Source organism: Nothobranchius furzeri, chromosome 15 (genome assembly GCF_043380555.1).
Source record: "Nothobranchius furzeri strain GRZ-AD chromosome 15, NfurGRZ-RIMD1, whole genome shotgun sequence".
Lineage (NCBI taxonomy): Eukaryota > Metazoa > Chordata > Actinopteri > Cyprinodontiformes > Nothobranchiidae > Nothobranchius > Nothobranchius furzeri.
This window is the reverse complement of record NC_091755.1, coordinates 50,914,734-50,936,542: the sequence shown is the minus strand read 5'-3', so window position 1 is coordinate 50,936,542 and position 21,809 is coordinate 50,914,734. Positions and strand designations below refer to the sequence as shown.

Below are 21,809 nucleotides of genomic sequence, written 5' to 3'. Positions count from 1 at the left end.
TCTGGCCCGGGAACGCCTTGGGGTCCTGCTGAAGGAGCTGGTGGAGATGGCCGGGGAGAGGGCTTTCTGGGATGCCCTACTTGAGATGTTACCCCCACGACCCAGATAAGTGGAGGAAAACGAACTAACTTAACAAACCCAAATTATCAACCCTCCACCACCGTGCTTGTGTGCTGTACTGTTATGGGGTGCTTGCGTTAGGTTACACTGGATGTTTCCACTTTTTTCTGGGGTTTTCTCAAAAATAGTTCATTTGCAACATTTCAAGCTTGAACTGAAGTGCTAGGGTAGATGGAAGAGGCTTGTTTCAGGCAACACCTCCAAAAAATAATTTTGTTAAGTATTACCAAATGAAACTGTCATCAACTCTGACATCATGCTGTTTAGAGTCTGATAGGTGGCAGCATGGCAGTGTGATGATTAGCATCACTGTAACACAGCAGGAAGATCTTAAGTTTGAATCTTGTCTGCACCCCTTTGGAGTTTGGATGTTTTTCTTCCACAGGAAAAAAAAATCATGTCACCTCCTCCTCTGAGCGATCAACTTAATGAGGTGTTTTTGATTACCTAACTGCTCCTTAATGTTAATTTCTCAGTAATCAAAGGAGCTACACTTAGATTTTGAAACAGTGAATATGCATTTAGTCTTCATTTTTCTTAATGAATAATAAGTCTCAATATTAAATTCTGGTAAGGACTAGGTACTTTTTAGAAAGACTTCATAACATAGATAATGTCTTTTTTTAACATCATGGCTGTAAAATTACTTTAAAGCAGGAAAATTAAAAAAGGAAAAACACAGAGATAACTATTAATCCACCATATTCACAGATACTAGCAAAGCTTCACCAAAGCCAGAAGCTGATCGATTTCATGTTCAGACCTCTGAAGCTTTAAATTTTGTTATTTTTCTCCCTCTAAGCAGGGCCAACTGCTGAGGAACATGCACACTTCCACATATATATATCCAAAGCCCTGCTGAGAGTTACACAGGTGTAACGGGCTTTGGGTCTAATACCCAGGGAGTTACTGCCGAAGTTAAAGCTGCCCATCAGGCTGAGGAGAAAGACTGAAATAAACAGAACCACACACGGTGAGGAGAGAGAATCAGAGTGCAGAGAAACACTTTTGAGAGAAAAGTCACAGAGTAATTAAGACTGAGATTTGGAAACACTTGTGCATATGTGTGTGTGCGCTCAGTTTTCTCAGAATAAATATCACTGAATTGATTGTTTTTCACACAGTGCTCTGTTTTTCTTAATAAAACAATAAAATTCAAACAAATAAACAACAGATTCAGGTTCTTTTCAGTCTACTTCTAAGTTAAAGTTTAAATGTCATGCATGGGCTCATGTAGCCATTAGTCATTACAACTGTCTGAAACAACATCCAAGTAAAGGGAATCAGCAAATGTGGTTGAAAGGACAATAAAAATAGTCACCGTTTATATCAAGCATCAAGAATTCAAAGATCAAGTTTGCTTGGTTTTTCAATACATTTGCAGTGGTACAGTGTAAATAAAAATTGTAAAATGCCTTGTTGGTTAAGCAGGAAGTAGAAGTTAGCCGGACAATAGGTGAGCAGAAAATGGCAGGATTACTCATTATTTCCTGATATTCGGATATGTCGCCTCTGACTCAATAACAGCAACGCGACTCTACCACTGACTCTGATCTTTTATCTCTACAAATAACACAAACCTGGAGAAGAAGAAACCGTTTTTATGTAGTAAAAAATGATAAAAATATTACATATATCATATAAAAATGTGGGAAAAGGAAAAAATTTAGATAGAAAAATTGAAGGAAGAAAATAAATGAATAAGAAAAAGATAATCGTGATGCTAATGCTAACGTTAGCTTCTACTAGCTAGGTCCCAGTAAATTGATGGACTTTACGAACATCACTTCAAAGCACGAGAAAGATAACAGCGTAAACTCATAGTAAAGTCCTTATTGGTTTAGGCTTTTCCATCAATGAGTGTGTTCACATGCAGCCAGTAACCCTTTTAAAACCCAAATATTCACTATAACCCGGTTCCACAAGTCCATGTAAACACCGCCAAAAACCCGGATATGCTCATAACGGGGTTTTTAAAAACCGGTTACTACACCTGGGGTAACCCTTTTCTAACCCGAATGTTTAGTCGTGTAAACGCATATCGGGATATCCCCATCAAAGCGTGTGTTCTGCGCATGCTCTGTTCGCAAGGAATCTTGGTCTTTTGAGTAGCGAGACGTCTTGTATGCGCCAGAACACCAGAAGTAAACAACAAGTTGGGAGCAACATGGCGATTCGCGGCACAGCACCACACTTTTGGAGTGACGAGGAAACTAAAGCGCAAACAAACGCGGTCGCTATCTCTTCAGAACTGGGAAACATGTTGTTGTTTTCACGGATACCGGAACAAGAAGAACCGGAAATGTCGCATATTGCGTCTGGACGTAGTCCACACGTCCTGACGCTACCTCAACGTCCGCATTTAAATCGGGTTATGCAAGTTAGGGGTAACTCTTTCTATTTATGCTTGTAAACGGGTTATTCTGATCAACTCAGAAACCCGAATACCGACCTTAACCAGATCATAACCCGGATATTGGCTGCATGTAAACGTAGTCAGTGGTAGGAATGAATGGCTCTAGGAATTATTTTTAAATTACTTCCGCACCCTTAAATTAGTGCTGCATGACCAGTGGTGGTAGCCCTAGCCCAGTGTTTGGATCCACAGTTTTAAAGTGTATTTCTGGTTACTGCAGAAACAAAAAGCTTTTTTCATGTAATTTCTCTAACAAAACAAAGTTGATGTTGAGGTTTGTGATTGCTGCAGTTTTCCAACATGATAACACCAAAACTACCAATTTCAATTGGAGTGGGTACTTGAAATGTTGATGATCTTTGAGATTTTTGTCTTCCTTTTTCAGCATTGGCCTCGTATGCAATAGTTGTACTGATTACTGTTTGTGGGTTCAGAAGTAAGTATTTAAAAAATAATGCTACTTTTGTGCTTTTGTTTTAAGGTGTCATAACTTCAACATTGAATAACTAAGAAAGAAGTTATTCAACAGTGATGCCACCAGAAGTAGCTGTTTTTCTTGTGAAAATGTGATGACATGAAAAAATTTATTGAAAATTTTCCAAATTTTTGTCACTTTTTAAAGAGCCAAAAATCCACCTCATGTCAATAGAAACATATCAACACTAACATATATCGTTTTTCGGTATATTTTTGGAGTGAATGAAGCATTTTTTAAAATCACAAAATTCCCCAAGGAACAATAAAAGCATAAGATTGTTCCTGCTGTTAGTGAAACATCCTGTTGTTCTGGTTGGAACGGTTTTGTCCGTGGATGTTGGGATTACCCACGGATCTAAAGAAAGGTGGTACGCTATTATTCGCAGGGCCATTGTGATGCATAATGATCCACCCAGTTTGCAGGAGCACTATTTCTTTATTGTGTTGAGCATGCTGGTTTGATGAGTGTTTTCAAAGACTGCCTCTGCCAAAAGCACTGATAATGAATTTGTATCCATAGCCGGCCTAGATGTTTGCAGATTTTGGCGAAGCTACTGAATCACAGCGGTGCACTGTAAAATTCATTATTGATTTTTCTTTTCGTTTTCTTTTACCTTCTGTGTTGTTGATTGAACTGGAGACATGCAGGCACAAAGATCACAACTCAGCCAGCTCAGTCCCTTTTTCTGGTAAATAACAAAACTGGCATAAAGAAAAATGCAAAGGAGATGTTGAGAACGGTGAGCTTTATTGTATAGAAAACACACCGTATGTATAAGGAGATACAGGATTTGGCAAGAGTGAGTGATGTGAAAGGCCAGTGTGAACGCCAACAATCAAAACATCGGAAAATATAGAAGGCAGGGAAGGGATGGCATTAGGGCAGAGCAAGAGATCCAAATAAAAGTAGAGACAATTAGCCATAAAGTGAAAGTTGAAATTAAGTATGGCAGCTGTGAGCTGGAAATTGGTCCCAGTGAAACATATTTTAGTGGGCTTTATTTAAAGGCAGAACAAGAGGAGAAGATAAACAAAGTTTTAAAAAGCAACATAAGGTCTTTGTAATTAGATAAGACTGAAAGGCATATAATTGCTCCAAGGACTGCAGATCGCCCACCAGCTTTCATGGCAACGTTTTAAACTAAGATCATTTTATGTAGAGACTTTATGAGGTTGTAATCACTGTGGACAAATCTCACAGAAGGTATTGTGAATATCTTTGGTGTGTTCTTACTGTGCTTAGCTTTTAATTCCATTTTTGATTCTTTTTAAAACACAAGAAAGGTTTTTCTTTACCTTGCTGACCTACGTTTCGTTTGCCGACTGCAAAACATCCTCAAAGCTGATGGTGGCATCACTTCCTACTCCGTTTATCGGAGTAGGAAGTGACGTCCATTAGGCTGTTAAACATCTTGAATGGGATTGACTCCTAAAGTTAAAAAGTTGTAGATGTACACCTAATGAAGACATGTTGGGATTTATTATATTTTTCAAACCATTCTTGATTCATACAAGTTTAAGCCCAAGACATGCATCATAGCACTCTAAGCACATCAAAGTATATACAGCCCAATATAAAACATTTACTTCCTGACATATAAATGTGATTTCTAAAGATAGTTAACTGTGTCTGAAATCAGGTATTTGGTTGACTCCAAAAGTAAATCAGTTGTAGCTGTACACGTATTAACCCTCCCTCTGTCTTTATGGGTGACCCCGCGAGGAAAGTTGACCATTGAGCAGTATTGATGGTTTATCCCTTGGGTCCATGTTGCAGGGGTGAGGAGCGAGCACCACCTCACCCCTGCCATGTGGACCCAAGGGATAAACCATCAACCCTGCTCAATGGTCAACTTTCCTCGCGGGGTCACACCCATTAGGACAGTGGGAGGGTTAAAGACGTTGTGAAGTTTCAGTAAAAACAGAAAGTTTTAGCTCCAATTAAAATAGTTGATGTATTGGCACAGTTTGAAACAAGCAATACATTTTGCTAGATAAGTGCTTTTGGTATGTGGCATAAATGTCTCTCAGCTACTGGCTCCCTTAATTTCATCAAAACATTTTTAAACTGATGAGCTTTTGCGCGTTCCATTAATGCAGAACTCTAGAGGGTTTTTTTCCAATTCACCATCTACAGGCTAACAAATGTGTTGCACCTTAACCACTTCCGTATTTACGTCCAAAAACAGCGCCACTCATTTATAAACATGAAACCCTAGCCAGCCAACGGAGTTAAAACACATACTTTTACCAATATTATTCTTAGGTTTTGCCATTTATTATCTATCTATCTATCTATCTATCTATCTATCTATCTATCTATCTATCTATCTATCTATCTATCTATCTATCTATCTATCTATCTATCTATCTATCTATCTATCTATCTATCTATCTATCTATCTATCTATCTATCTATCTATCTATCTATCTATCTATCTATCTATCTATCTATCTATCTATCTATCTATCTATCTATCTATCTATCTATCTATCTATCTATCTATCTATCTATCTATCTATCTATCTATCTATAGGTGCTGGCCAGTAAATTAGAATATCATCAAAAGGTTGAAAATATTTCAGTAATTCCATTCAAAACGTGAAACTTGTACATTATATTCATGCAATGCACACAGACCAATGTATTTCCGATGTTTATTACGTTTAATTTTGATATTTATAGGTGACAACCAATGAAAACATCAAATCTGGTATCTCAGAAAATTAGAATATTCTAAAGGCCAATGAAAAAATGTTTGTTTCTCTAATGTTGGCCAACTGAAAAGAATGAACATGAAAAGAATGTGCATGTATAGCACTCAATACTTAGTCGGGGCTCCTTTTGCCTCAATAACTGCAGTAATGCGGCGTGGCATGGACTCGATCAGTCTGTGGCACTGCTCAGGTGTTATGAGAGCCCAGGTTGCTCTGATAGTCGTCTTCAGCTCCTCTGCATTGTTGGGTCTAGCGTATTGCATCCTCCGCTTCACAATACCCCATAGATTTTCTATGGGGTTAAGGTCAGGCGAGTTTGCTGGCCAATCAAGGACAGGGATACCATGGTCCTTGAACCAGGTGCTGGTGGTTTTGGCACTGTGTGCAGGTGCCAAGTCCTGTTGAAAGGTGAAGTCTGCATCCCCATAAAGTTGGTCAGCAGCAGGAAGCATGAAGTGCTCTAAAACTTCCTGGTAGACGGCTGCATTGACCCTGGACCTCAGGAAACAGAGTGGGCCAACACCGGCAGATGACATGGCACCCCACACCATCACTGACGGTGGAAACTTTACACTGGACCTCATGCAACGTGGATTCTGTGCTTCTCCGCTCTTCCTCCAGACTCTGGGTCCTTGATTTCCAAAGGAAATGCAGAACTTGCTTTCATCAGAAAACATAACTTTGGACCACTCAGCATCAGTCCAGTCCTTTTTGTCCTTGGCCCAGGCGAGACGCTTCTTGCGCTGTTTCATGTTCAAGAGTGGCTTGACACACGGAATGCGACACCTGAATCCCATGTCTTTCATGAGTCTCCTCGTGGTGGTTCTTGAAGCGCTGACTCCAGCTGCAGTCCACTCTTTGTGGATCTCCCCCACATTTTTGAATGGGTTTGTCGTCACAATTCTCTGCAGGGTGCGGTTATCCCTAGAGCTTGTACACTTTTTTCTACCACATTTTTTCCGTCCCTTCGCCTGTCTGTTAATGTGCTTGGACACAGAGCTCTGCGAACAGCCAGCTTCTTTAGCAATCACCTTTTGTGTCTTGCCCTCCTTGTGCAAGGTGTCAATGATTGTCTTTTGGACAGCTGTTAAGTCAGAAGTCTTCCCCATGATTGTGGTGCCTTCAAAACAAGACTGAGGGACCTTTTAAAGGCCTTTGCAGGTGTTTTGAGTAAATCAGCTGATTAGAGTGGCAGCAGGTGTCTTCTATATTCAGCCTTTTCAGAATATTCTAATTTTTTGAGATACCAAATTTGGAGTTTTCATTAGTTGTCACTTATGAATATCAAATTTAAATGTAATGAACATTGGAAATACATTGGTCTGTGTGCATTGCATGAATATAATGTACAAGTTTCACGTTTTGAATGGAATTACTGAAATATTTTCAACCTTTTGATGATATTCTAATTTACTGGCCAGCACCTCTATCTATCTATCTATCTATCTATCTATCTATCTATCTATCTATCTATCTATCTATCTATCTATCTATCTATCTATCTATCTATCTATCTATCTATCTATCTATCTATCTATCTATCTATCTATCTATCTATCTATCTATCTATCTATCTATCTATCTATCATCTATCTATCTATCTATCTATCTATCTATCTATCTATCTATACTGATATATATATATATATATATATATATATATATATATATATATATATATATATAATGAAAATGGATGGATGGATGGATGGATATATGGATTGTACCAGCCTGTTGTGGTGAAGAGAGAACTTAGGATTCCCCTGGAGGAGCTGGCCCAAGAGGGTGGGGAGAGGGAAGTCTGGGCCTGTCTGCTTAGGCTGCTGCCCCTGTGACCCGACCTGGGACCCGACCTGGGATAAGCGGACAATAGTGGATGGATTCCTAAAAATAAAATCATACATAATTTCTGAAAGAAGCAAAACTCTGGATTGTAGCTGTAATCCATGGCAGCCATCTTGAAAGTGATTTGAAAGAAAAATATATGTTGCCAAAGTTAATTTATTTAATTAATTCAACTTAAAAGGTGAAACTAATAAATGAGAGACTCATCAAATGCAAAGCAAGCTATTTGTGAAAATTGTGAAAAGGGTCATTATTCTAGGATCAAAGTGTCACACTCTTATTAGGTGATTAATCCAAAACTCCGTAAAGGGTTCCTGAGTCTTTAGATGGTCTCTCAGTCTAAATTAAATTAATGAAATCAACGGATTTTTGCACCATATAGTAATTTTTCCAGCTTCACCTGTATGCAGTGGTACATGAGATATTTTTCAGGCAAATATATCATATACACATTATAAACATTATATCTGTTACATGAAGTCCTCCTTAATCCCAGCAAGGCTTATCGTGGTTAAATAAAGATTTTGGTGGGTTGGTTACTGCCTGCTGCCTAAACAGGAGTTAAAAAAACAAACAAATATGAAGCGAAAAACAGAAGAAAAATGTGGACGGGGAGATTGAAACTCATGATGGCTGATTAAAATTTAAGTAGCGGAGAAGTAAAAATGATGAGAATGAGGAGGTGGAGCAGGTGCGAGCTGCTACAATGGAGGTGATGAGGATTTAAGAAGCAGGACAAATGAAATCTATGGTCATGGGGGACGGGTTGGAGATGGACGGAGGATGAAGAGATGCATGCAGAGAGAAGGAGAGACAGTGAGCCCCTCGGCAGTCAGCACTAATGAAGAAGAATGGGGAGCTTCAGCTGCTTGCTGGACCTGCTGCTGACCACACACACACACACACACACACACACACACACACACACACACAGGCAGAAAGCCCCTCACTTATTAGAATACCTCATGTTTTGACACAAAATTCATGAAGCGAACTACTAGTTGAACTCCTTTCACCCTGCTGCTTTGCATGAATAAATATTACAAAGAGTATCAGAGCTTTCTTTAAAGTGGGCCTATAATTAACAACTAGATTTGTCTTCGTTTATATATTTGATCAGAGAAAAGTCATCTTAGATTAAAAACTCAGGCGCAGGAGTTTTGCTCCCTAGCTTCGGAATTGGCTTAGGTCCTTTTAATTGGGGCTAAAACCTCAGAAGTGTTCCTCTAATTTCTTTCAAAGTGCAGAACTTCTCTACAAACTTTACATCCAATGAAGCAAAGTGTGTTTTTGCTCTATTTTTGACACTCTGCCTCTGTGACTTCTTGCCCACTAGAGAAAAGGGAAATAAAACTTTTAAATAAAGGTCTCAGATCTTACCACGTTGTGCAGTTGTGGCGTTTAAGGTTTTTGCAAAAGTTCGGAATTGGGTTTTGAAGGTGACGTTCATTTGGACGTGTTTGGTTTTTTGTTAGATTCTCGTTACTCGTTTTTTCTCAGTTGAAGGTCTTTTTGCACCTCATTAGCTGTGACTGCCAAACAGACGAAAAAAAAAATCTTCCTGTCCTCTCCAGAAGAACAAATTGACGTAATGTGCACTGCCGTAAAAAATCAGATTCAAAAGTCGGTTCATTTTTGTGCTTGTGAATCGTATTATTACACATGTGGCTTTAACGTTTTCCACATTATTTTTACAGGATTTCTAGTTGTTGTTGGTGAAAAATGTTACAAAAGTGAGGTTTTAACTCTCGCCAGCTATATTGCATCATTTTCTGGCTGCACCACACAGCGGATGAATCCTGCAGCAAGCCGAAGCAAACAGCAGAGTGAAGTGAAACCAGGATAAATTTGTATAATGTGACACGTTGACAGGCGTCAAGAAGACAACGTGCGGGGCCCACGTAGAAACCAAAAAAAAAAAAAAAAAAGAGGGTTCTTGTTAGTACAAATATGGTAAGCTTTATAACCGGTGAAGCTGCGTTGCATCTGTTTTCTCTTAAAGGTAGATGTGCCGTCAAAAATAAGACTTTTTAGTTTTGAATGTAATTGTGAAGTGTTTGCATCACACAGGGATGAATATCTTAAAGCGGTGGTTTGATTTTCACCACTACACCAAATTTTTAGCTCTGATGCGATTTGTAGTTTCTGTCACTAACTAAAAAATATCACATAATAGTCACTGTCTTTTTTTTCAGTAAGAATGTGATAATCTGGCTCTGTTTTCTTCAAATAAAAGTACCAGGAGTTAAACAAGCCAATGAAAGAAAGGCTACGGGTTCAACGGCTGTAAACATAGACCCATTGTTTTCTTGAAACTCTGCTCAGGTTGACTCATCGCTGTGGGAGTACAAGTTGGATCGTTATTTTCAGGAGATGACAAAATTGTGTGGTCAGCTTTTTAAATGCCATCCAAAAAGTTCTGTGGAGATGGCGAATGTTATTCAGATGTGGAATAAAACACTGTAAAAAAAACGTCCAGTGAACTTAAAACAGAAAAGCAACCAGTTGCAATACAATTTTAAGTTCAGTCAACTTTTTAGGTGCTTGCTTTTCTGTATTAACTTAACATTTTGCAAGTTAAAACGTTCAACTGACTTAAAACTTGAAACTCTCCAAACAAATTGCAAGTTGGATTTTTAACAGTGAAGATTACCCGTCCTTTTTCTTTCTATTTGTGAAATTACAAACCTACTTCAGAAATGACGTAAAGCCATAGAAATTTTAAATATCGTGATCATTTCACTGACACTTTCTCTGTTAATACTTTATACAGTGGGATATTCAGCTTTGGTGGTTTAGCTAATGATGGGATTTTGGTTAATGCTATAGGAAATCTGTAGCACTGGTAAAAATGCCTCCGAAATGCCACATGTGGCTTCTTTGACATATTTTACAGTTATTAGACAAGCAGGTAATCCGCTAGTGCTGGCGTTTCATTTGCTATCTGTCAATCAAATGGACACGCCCCTAATAATTCAGCTTCAATTACAACTAAACTGGTGAGTTACAGAAGAATTCACATAATTCTCATGATGGGAAACTTGACCTATTAAACCCAAAATGGTTTATGGTTCCAGACTATAAACATGTTTATTTCTGCTGTGAGGTTGGAATTTTTAATATAGAAGTAAATCCATATATGGGTCCGTCCACTCGAGCCCCGGTAGGGTAATTCAGGGTTACCTGTGCGTTATCCTGAACCAGCGGTCAGCGTGGCGCTGAGCTTTCTTCTCTGACTGCGAGAGCGTGAGGACAGCCTGCTGAGAGAGGAGCCTACGGCAGTACCGCTACTCAGTGCAGTGGTAGTACAAACCGCTAACTAGTGCTAACTTGTAGTACTTAAAAAGGACACCATGGACTTCTCTGTGCCACTTTTATCCTGCCCACGTGCTCGGAGACATCTGGGTTCCTGAGAAGGCTGTGTGAACACAACCTGGCCGCGGGGGAGGGCTGACCCAACCATGACTGAACCAGGCCGACCCAGATGTAAATGCACCAAATGAGAACTCGCTCCTTTCTGGATCCAGCCCCTAGGGGATGAAGGGGGAACTGCTTTTATTGTCACGTGTGTTGGCTTCAGTTTTGGGAGGTAGAGTTTGCCCGTTGGTCAAATCCAACGTTTCCCACCTGATTCCAATCGTTTGTAAATCACATGATCATATCGGAGCAAATAACGTTCTTATTATGGCGCTTTTATTCAAAGCAAGAAAGATGGGTAGGGTTCAAAACATTAATGTAAAAACTACAGAATGAGAACTTATAAATGGCACTGATAAAATAGCAAATCTGACTAAAACGAGATAAGAGAACAACAAGGAAGACTATAAAAGACAGAACTGTAAAAAGGTATCCACTTAACTGCTAAAGGTTGAGGAAACAGGACAGTCTTCAGTTACTTTTTATGCTGTAATCATGAAGTGAAGTCGTCAACAAATAGGGACTTTTTTTGCCCAGATATTTGCTTGTCCACACTGATCACCAGCCAGGTTGCCCAAATCAAATCAAAGCCGAAAGCTAAGTATTTTTGTGCCTTTCTAAACTCCAGGGCTTGTTAGCTAGCAGCAGCAGGTGAACATCAGCTGCTGATTGTGTGACAGTTTGGCCACAGCGAGTGATTTTCAGTCTGGAACCATGCTGTGCTGGGGGTGGGGGGCACTTTAAAATGAAGGTCTGCACAGCCAATGTGCTGATCAAACGGGGAATATTTGTCTGTCCAATCAACTTTGAGCCACGGTGGATTTCTGCACGTTTTTACTTGAACCAGAATGGATATTGCTGGAAGCCAAACGGCGTTTACGACAAAGCAAAGGATAAGAAAATGGGAAGGTGCCCATTTTTTTTACCCGGTTTGGTATTTTGTTGTATTTTGTACATTTGTTTTTACTGAGTTAGTTGTCTGTTGACATTTAGTAGAAATTGAACTTTTTGATACAATAGCGAATTATTGATGAATTACATCGGCGTACTCGTAGTTAGTTCAGAATTTGCTCGTGGTTTTGATCAGTGTTTATTCAAACGTTGGCTTTTGCATACACCTCCTTTTTATCTGTCTTTAAAGAACACTCCTTCATCTGTCAGTGTTTTCCTCTGCTTGTACTTCCTTTATTGCACCACCTTTTTATCTTCCTCTGTCTGAAACTCGTTTTTATTCTTTTCTCCATCTTCTCCACTTTTTTTTATCTTTCTTGTTTTATTCTGTCATGTCTCCTGTTTGTTTTCTCTTCGTACACCCCTCTCCTTCTTTTGTCCGCTTTCTTCATTTTTCTCCTCCTTCTCCACAGTTGGCGTATTGATTTTATTTTCATACTGTTGCTAGCTGCTCCCTCAATCATAAACCATCATTGTTGCCTCCTTTCAAGCTGGCATTGATCACCACACAGCCGATCACAACCAATCTCCACAAAGTGTCATTATCAGCAATCCCTTTCTCTCTTTGCCCCAAATTTGTCTGGTATTGTGTGTTCTGTGGACTGTATTTTTCAGTCTAGCTGTCCAAAACTCCAACATAATGACAAATCTACACATTTTAGTATTTATTTTTCACTTTTTCACTTTTTCGTCTCATTTTTACAAGATTCATAAAAACTTGTCACTCTGTTTAAACCAAGCATCAAAAACAACTGCACAGCATACCTAAAGAATGTTTTTAATATAGAAAAAAGTACTTTTTAAAAAGTGTATATTATACATGTAATTCTCCAAATTCCAGTCATTAGTACTTGTTTCACTGCCGTGCCTCCGTAGCCCCAATCAGGTTAAGGAAAAGCCTCCATCAGGTGTTGAAACATTTAGTTTTTGTCTTTTTTATAAATTATTATTACTACAGCATGTTAAAATGTTAGTGGTTGCACAGTGGGGCAGTGGTTAGCGTTACTGACTTGCAGCAAGAAGGTCCGTGGTTAAAATCCCGGCGGGTACAGTCCCAAAACATGACTTTCAGGTTAATTGGTTTCTCTAAATTGTCCTTAGGCGTGTATGTGTGTGTGCGTGCGTGCGGGGTTGTTTGTCCTGTGTGTCTCTGTGTCGCCCTGCAATGGACTGGCAACGTGCCCAGGGTGTACCCCGCCTGCTTACCCAAAGACTGCTGGAGATGGGCGTTAGCCCCCCACGACCCTGCATGGACAAGCTGGTATAGACAGTGGACGGATGGAAGAAAGTGTCACTAATAATAATAATAATCATTGAACTTATATAGCGCTTGTTTAGGACGCTCAAAGATGCTTTCATGCACTCTTACATTCACACACTGCTAGTGATGGTAATCTACTTTGTAGACACAGCCGGCCTGGGTCGGTCGGACAGAGGCGAGGCTGCCATTTGGTGCCGCCGGACCCTCTGACCACCAACAACACAGTCAAGTTGGGTGAAGTGTCTTGCCCAAGGACACAACAGCAGAATACCCCTGGCCGGAGCTGGAATTGAACCCATGACTCTCTGATCAAGTGGCAACCCGCTCTACCACCTGAGCTACTGCTGCCCCTAATGTAATCTGAAATGTAGTCAAAAACATTTTTATTCCTAGTTTGAGATGGTCCCTTTATATCATGATGGTTGGAACTATTTCAGACAGATGGGATTTTGACTTTTCTCACATTAGAAGTCGCATTTAAAATTAGCATTAATGGACCCGCCCATTTTGGCTCACAACGGAGAAGGCTTTTGTTTATTAAACATCTAGAAAACAGCAGAGCGTGTCTCCGCTAGTAGGGTCTAACCATTAGCATTAGCAACTACACAACATGGCAGAACTATCTGTGAAGAATAAATGGTGCAAAGCAAACAGTCAGTGATAGAGTTGTGTTGCTGTTGGACAATCAAAGGCGAGATGTTTGGATTTTAAGAAATAAGGTTCCATATCTTGCTGTTTTCCATCTTACGCTTTTCTAGCTAAGGTTTACTTTGTGAATCAGGAGTGTGAGAGCGTCCCCCCACAGAGATAGATTCACATTTATTTATACTGGAAACCACTTAAAATGCGTTGACAAAACGAGTGAACCTGGTCTTTAAAGCATGTGTAAATAAAACTGCTTTAGTTCTGAGAATCAAGACGTTACCGGCGTGCCTGCCGACTGATTTTCTGTTTGTTTGGATCTTCGTTTTTTTCATACATTTTTGTTCAGCATTGAGGATAAAATTGCTTGCTTCTTTGTCACATATACACTTTGAACTGTTGTTCCCTTTAGAAAAACATGACAGTCGTTTCTTTCTGCGTACTCTGTATTCCCTTTTTCCCGTCTTTTGTTGTTGTTTGCTGTGTGATCAAACTGCACATCAAGTCAAAATGTAGCCTCTGTTTCCTTTTTCATCAGCACTGTGGCCCCTGGCGGCCCTCAGACGATTTGTGGAAAAATGGAGGGGGGGGGCTCATGGATATGTAAGGAGGGGGGCAGAATTGAGAACACAAACAACTGCCCTCTGAGGGAGGCATTTTCCCCAGCATTTATGCCCCTCGCTCGGTGTACCTCGACCTTTGAGTGCCAACAATCTTTGGGCTCGCGCCACCAGCCCCCCCCCCCCCCCCCCCCCCTGCATTTCCAGTCGGGGTCCCGATAATAATCCAACACAGAGTTCCAATGTGTTGCACTGAAAGCCACCTCAGCCATACAAGCAATTGACGCACCAGTTTTGTTGCACTGGGTGCACCCCACACCCACAGTCTCATCAGCATTTTACCACCCCCACCTTCCTGCACATGCTTAGGAGGAAGTATGGAACCAAGACCACCGGCTGGGATAAGAGAGGACTGCAGCAGGGCTTTTAGGTGGATTTTTCACTGGCTTTTGTCGTCTTCAAACAGCCACAACATTATCGAAACAATCCATTTCTACCAGCCTCTTTTGTGTCCCGTTGTCAGCCTATCTCTCCGTCTGTCTGCTTCTTTTGGCTTTATGATTTCAAGTGTTTTTCCTTTGTGATTACACTCCAACTCATGCCCATTTCTCCCAGAGATCAATTTTTGCTTTCTTTTGTGGCCTTTTTGTAAATAAATAAACATCAGTGCATTATTTGCACTTGAAGCTATGCTGACAAGTTCACACTCATGTGGAACTTTAGAGGATGTTTGACTTGAAAGCGGCGTTGTATGAATTACTATGTGTGTCAAAACATTTTTGTAGGTATTTCTGTTTTTGCTTTCTACTCATCAATGTTCTCCCCTTTTAGCAGAGTTTTAGCCGGCTAATAGTTGTAGCTTGAAGTTAACTTTGTTAGTGAAGCCGTTTTTTGTAGTGCGTGCTATCCTGCACTCTGTGCTCCATCCCTTAGCAGTGTGGAGTGGTCAGGTCTATCAACCGCAGCGCCTCAGCCTATCACCTGGGCGTTCCAATTGCCTGCCAGTCATCAGATAAAATGGATTTCCAATTGAGTCAAGGCTCCCGAGCTGGATTCTGCAAAATGGGGAGCAGGCTGACTTCTTCTGCTCCCCTGCCTTTCCTCACTGCTTCTTGGTTATTTGTTTTTCTCTTTCTATCTCCTACGGTGATCGGTCTCTGTCCCACTTCTCTCCTCTAAAGTTCTATCACTCAGTCTTGCTGATCTGCTGGCCAGAGCTGCATGAAATGAAAATGGGTTTATTGTTAAAGTCCAGACGCAAACTGATACAGTATTTGGAGGGCAGTATGATCTAACCTCAGCAACTTTCCAAAGCCAGTTGCTACTTTAACTCGGGAGTGATATTCATTCTAGTGGGGAGTCCATTATCATGCCTGTAGGTGATTTACATGGTGCTACCTTAATGCAGGTTTCAGATACCAGATGAACCATCAGACCAGCTGTTGGTTTAGGAGGATTTAAGTCTACAGTAATATTTAAACTTTTATTTTCCTCCATAATTTGTTTTAATGGTACTGTCTGGTCAAGATGGCACTCTTTAAAATTGTTTAGGATAAAAATAATATTAATATTTGCAGTTAAACATCCAGCGTGTGACTTTCTACAATAGAAACACGCCGATACAAAATGTCAAAGGTGCAAGCTAGATGTACTTCCTTATTCTATGATTAAAAAATAAATAAAATTCAAGATGAAAAAATAGCAATTTTTTTTTACTTCTTTACTAATAAAAAACAAGAATATAATTGCCTGCTAATAGATTGCACTAAAACTTTCACATGATAAATTGACCAGTAGATATCATTCCAGATACTTATTTTTGGATTTTTTTCCAAGATTGAAAACCAAAATGCCAAAGACATTATAAGTTGGTAGTGAAAGCAGTGTTTTCATTTAGCTACTTCAAACCATAACTGTTGTGAAATAGTGATGGTTGCAAAAGGACCAACGCAGGTGAGCAGGAACGGGAGGCAGACTGGTGGGCAAAACAACTGGAAGAGCTGCTGGTGAAGCAGAATGGAAGAAAAAGAGTATAAGCAGCTTTGGCGAAGCTGTCTAAATTCTCAGTGCCAAAAAGAAAATATGCATCAGAAATCACTCAATGCATCAATTCTTGGCAGTCTGAGGTCTCCCAAATAGCGCTGTTAAAAACTGTGCTTCTTCTGAATAAATAATGCCACTTTTTAAACTAATCGTAATGTCCGTGGATGTCTTTAAGATCAGTGTCATCAATTCAATTCAGTTTATTTATAAAGCGCCAAATCACGACAAGGCAATTCACAAAATAAACATTCCAGTACAGGTCAGTTCATTAAGCCAATCAGTAAAAAGTTTCCTATATAAGGAGCCCAGCAGCTTGCATTGAGTCGCTGACTAGTGTCAGAGTCTTTACAGCAATCCTCATTCTAAGCAAGCATGTAGCGACAGTGGAGAGGAAAACTCCCTTTTAACAGGAAGAAACCTCCAGAGGATCCTGGCTCAGTATAAGCAGCCATCCTCCACGACTCACTGTGGATGGAGAAGACAGAGCAGACACACACACACACACACACACACACACACATCCCAACACCCATACACTCACACACACACGCAACATATTTACCAAGTAGTATTTCTATGGCTACATTGTAAATATTCTATTTAGTAAGAGATAAACTTTATTGTCTTTATCTTAGTGGATCTATAATTAATTCAGGAGAGAGAGAATGTTAAGTGGTTAACAGCAGTGTGCAAGCCAATGGCCCCCTTCATGAGGCCACCACAGTTCAGCAGAACGCCACTGTGGCTTCTTCCGAGGAGAGAAACACTTAGAGAGAAAGTAAAGTTAACAGCTGAAATAGCAGGAAATAACGTAATTATAGAGAAGTGGTAGAAGAAAGTAGTCGAGTGTGGAAAGTGGTCAGCATGTCTTCCAGCAGTCTAAGTCTACAGCAGCATAACTACAGAGATAACTCTGGATAACTTAGCCTTTTAGATGGCGGCATGTTGGAGGCAGGGTAAGGGAGAGCCATCTTTACCGACTGTATTCTCCACTGTACACTCCACCTCCCTCTACTCCCCCACTCATCCAGATCTGGGCTAACCTCCGATTTTAACCATAGGCCCTGTCAAATAAGAATGTTGTAAGACTAGTCTTAAAAGTAGACAAGGTGTCTGCCTCATGGACTAAAACTGGGAGCTGGTTCCACAATAGAGGAGCCTAATAGCTAAAAGATCTGCCTCCCATCCTATTGTTAGATATTCTACGCACCACCAGTAAACCTGCAGTCTGAGAGTGAAGTGCTCTGTGCATCTCTCACTGACTAAACATTTTGTATGGAGACACAATGGTGAAGAAGACTGAGCCAGTTTATTGTCCTTGTTGACTTTCCTGCTCCCAGAAATGTTACAGGACTCCTGTAGTGCAGGCAAGTTGGTGAAAGACTCTGGTGCCCAGACTCTTGCTCCAGAATTTCAATATGGCAGTGCATGTAAATGGGATGTCTTAGCTTTTGTTTTCAACAACAGATGGCAAAGTCGCCTGGTTTATCTTTATGTGCATCGAGGCTATGTACATTATAGACCATCTCTATCTTTACCAGCTTCATATAAGTCTCTATGACCTCTTTTGTTTTCATTTAAAATAGAAAGTGACTTTACAAAACCTTCTGGGGATGATTAGATTTCATGATAAGGAGCTGCAAAGTAATTATCCATTAATAATTCATTATAAAGCAAAGTAAAAGGTAATGCTTGAACCAAAAGGATAATGGTACCTCAATATATCACTTATTTAAATATTTATAAAAATGTCAAACACATTGCTTTGTAGAACCAATTTTGCCTAAAATGCCTCCAACAGGTAAGGACCATGTGTTGTACCAATAACAAGTAGTGTGGTTCCTGTTTTAATCTCTCATACTGAATTAATTCAGGTGCACACAAACATCAATGATGCACAATTTAATAAAAACACATTTACACAATTAATATTTATGTCTTTGTGCGCACTTCACTCAAGGTAAAATACTCGGCTCGAAGGACAGTCTCGTGTTTGCCCTCTGAAGAACACATGAAATTAGAAATGTATGTGAGTTTATGTGTCATAATGCAGTGTAAAATATGCAAGAGGTTACACAAACATGGATCAAAGTACAAACATATACATGATTAATATCAAACATACGTTTCTAGCACATTCATATTTGCTACAGGGATTTGTCTAAGGAAAGTGTTTCTGTGTGTTTTTTTATTTTAAGTAGCTGTAATATTTTTCTAATAACCAAAACTCAACTTCAAACACACAAGATTGACCAAAAGAAGTTCCCCTTGAGATTATCAGTGCATTAGTTGTTTGTCTTCAGAAAGAGGAGTAACGTGTTGCGCTTACTTTTGAATTATTACCAGAAAATTTCCATTTCATTTCATATTTCCATTTCATATCTTTGTGTTTGGTTTGTTCCGACAGGTTTTACTTTACAGAATTAGTGGTAGATTTATCACCGTTTTTATTGATTTTTCCTTGAAAGTTATTCGTTTCCTGCATCACCTTTGCATCGCATTCCGGCGAGAAAAACATCCTATACAAGCCAAGAACACAACATTCAGAAGTTTTGATTCCTGCGTTCCTGGACTGCGATCCTACGGGCTACAGTGTGTGGATATCCAAAGGTCAGGGGGTCTAAAAAGGTCGAGGAGAAAACCTTTACCAAGAAGGAACTGATGGCAAAAATCAAGTAGATTTGGCTAAAAATGAGTTCCATTGTGATTTGGAAAGTGTCAAAGCCTGAAATTTTGAAGATGTATTTTTAACGTGTATTCTGTGTATTCTCTATATTTTTTTTAATCAACATTTCAAAAGATATCTGGAATTAGCAGTTTTCTTGGCATTTTTACTTAACCTTGACTTTTCCTCCATTTTCTGGCCCACGTTCATCTTCATATCCTTGCATGGATCATTTGAAGTGAGGCATAAATCTTCTGTTAGCATCACAATTATTTGTATGTCTCTATTATTTTTTGTTTGTAGTTGCCAGCGGTAACTCTCCCCTACCTTAGCAATGCTGTGATATCTAGAAACCATCAGGTATTGTTTCTAATCAAAGCTCACACTTCCTTTGTATATTTATAGACATCAACACCCTCCTCATTATCTCTCTTTGTTTTGATCTTCTCACCAGTTATACGTTATTGTTTTACCTTCTATTTTAAGCTTTCTCCATAGTCGTCCGAAGTTGTTGCCATGGTGTCACAACTCTCACCAAATGGTTTAGTTATCTCCTCAGTCAGTTTGATTGTCCTCCGCCTTTGTGCTTGAGAGTGATTGACAATGTGATGGCTGTTCTAATTATTTATTGTTAACACTTTACAATGAAGGTCCCTTTATGAACAATATTTAGTGCATTATTAAGCATTAATAAACTATTAAATAAAATATTAATGACTGCTTAATAAAAAGTTAATACTGAGTAATGTATTACTAAGCTAATTACCCCCCCCCCCCCCAGCCCTTAAGGACTCTCAATAGTTAACAATATGTGTAACGTTAATAAAGGGATCCTTTGTTTATGAATGTTGAGTAATACACTAAGTAACGTTAGTAAAGGAACCCTTGTTGTAAAGTGTTACCTGCTTTTATCCATTTTCCACAGATTGTAACTATTACGCTAAAGCGGAGGAGAGTTGAGTTGAGTTTTCTTAACCTAAATATACTGGTAATCATCATTACTTATTAGTTTGGAAAAGAAAGTTTTGTGTTGGTGCACACACCCCTGTTGTGTGATTTAATACAATGCAGTCTGAAAACCCTCTGGAGTAGTGATTTAACACAGGTCAATAGGTTTTCGTCTCTCCATTACCGAGATAATCCCTATTATTACCAAATCTGACCTTTCAGATGTTGCCTGTTAACAGTGAAAAAGTGTGGACAGAAAAGGCACAGTCCCTGCTCTTAAGAGCATCTCAAAGATCAGAATGTGTTGTGAGGTTGCAAATAGTCTAATTTTCTATTATTTTTCCTTGTTGTTTTTCCTTCTAGAACCTGTTGGTCAACCATGGATGAAGAGGGGGGTGCAATGGGAAAACCCTTGTGTGATGAAGATGTTTCTTTAGACAGTAAAAGTAGCGTGTGCTATGTCCTTTTCTTGAATACTGGGAGAGTTGGTTTGCTGTTAGCATGCCTTGTTTTTTTTTTAATGACATAAATAACAATATGCATATATCTGCAGTGTTTTGTTAAAGCTATGTTTTGCGGGGAAGCTATTTAAAAAAAGGTGCGAACATCTGGTTCATGCTCTGAGGCATTGTTATTCAGTCTCATAAATCTGAAACGTGGAGATGCGTTCAAGGACGCTCATCTCTCTGCCAAATGTAAGACTCAGTTCACGTCCAAACCCCTGCTGCTTTTGAGGAATAAAAAGAAGGAAACTAAATTGTGCTAAAAGAGTTGTACTGGAACCATTTTTTTGATTGCTTACTAAAAGAGAAACAAAACAATTTCTATTTATTTTGAGTTTTATAGTTTTGTATTATTTCACTTGCATAAGAACAAGCTCAGGTAATCCTGGCTGAGACTCTCAGTTGTCAAACCTGTGACTGTATGATTTTAATAAACCATTCATATTCAATGCTACTGTAGTGTTCTTAGTTCTTCACAAATAACAACTAAATTGTTTGCAATGTCTCTTTATCTCATTCTAATAAGTCACATGTTGGAGACATAGGAGAATGAAATGTGCTCCTTGGGTCAGCCTGCTAAACCTAAAGTCATTTATAAACTTGCCAAAGCAACACTAATGAGGTTTAACACTTTTAAGCTATTCCTTTAAAAGTGGGTTTCAGTGATATTTTAGGTATAAACTTTACCAACTTCATATTGGACAGCACTCTACTGACCCGAAACCACACTTAAAGTGACAGTGTGTGTGTTTTTCCTAGCGATAGGGGGCAATAGTACCTAAATCATTGCATGCAAGCGGTATTTTTGTGTTGCAGTAAGAGTTTACCAACGGTTGCCCATTAGGGTCAAAAAGCCCCGGGAATGCTAACACCAGCACAATGACATGCACATCAGACTCCCTTTCGTCACAGGCACTGAGTGAAGAGGTAAACACGTGAAACAACAACGTTTATGAATAGAGACATTTTGTAACCGTTTCTTACAAATCAGTAAATGTGTTTTGTCCTCATGGGCTCCGTAGAAGGAAACGTGGCGTCTAAAATGGCGTCGCCCAGAGACATACCCACTTCCATGTTTTTTAGACCAGATTTTTATGGTTATATGTTATGAAGCCGCCAATAGTTTTCAACAACTGGGCATCATTTAATAAGTTTTCAACAACATTTTGGTTGATATTTACAGAGACAGTAAATATCAACAGTAAAGACTACACATTGTTACCTTTTACACTCAATTCAATTC

General features: G+C 39.4%; 1 protein-coding gene across 2 annotated transcripts in view; it reads left to right on the top strand.

Moving 5' to 3' along the window:
* chchd6a (coiled-coil-helix-coiled-coil-helix domain containing 6a) overlaps positions 1–21,015 on the top strand; it is a 96,532-nt gene extending 75,517 nt beyond the window's left edge. For both annotated transcript variants that reach the window (XM_015968591.3, XM_070544979.1), the window contains one exon: positions 20,427–21,015. In XM_015968591.3, the coding sequence (XP_015824077.3) occupies positions 20,427–20,450 (24 nt within the window). In that variant the 3' untranslated portion in view covers positions 20,451–21,015. The remainder of the gene's footprint in view (positions 1–20,426) is intronic.
* The last annotated feature ends 794 nt before the right edge of the window (positions 21,016–21,809 follow it).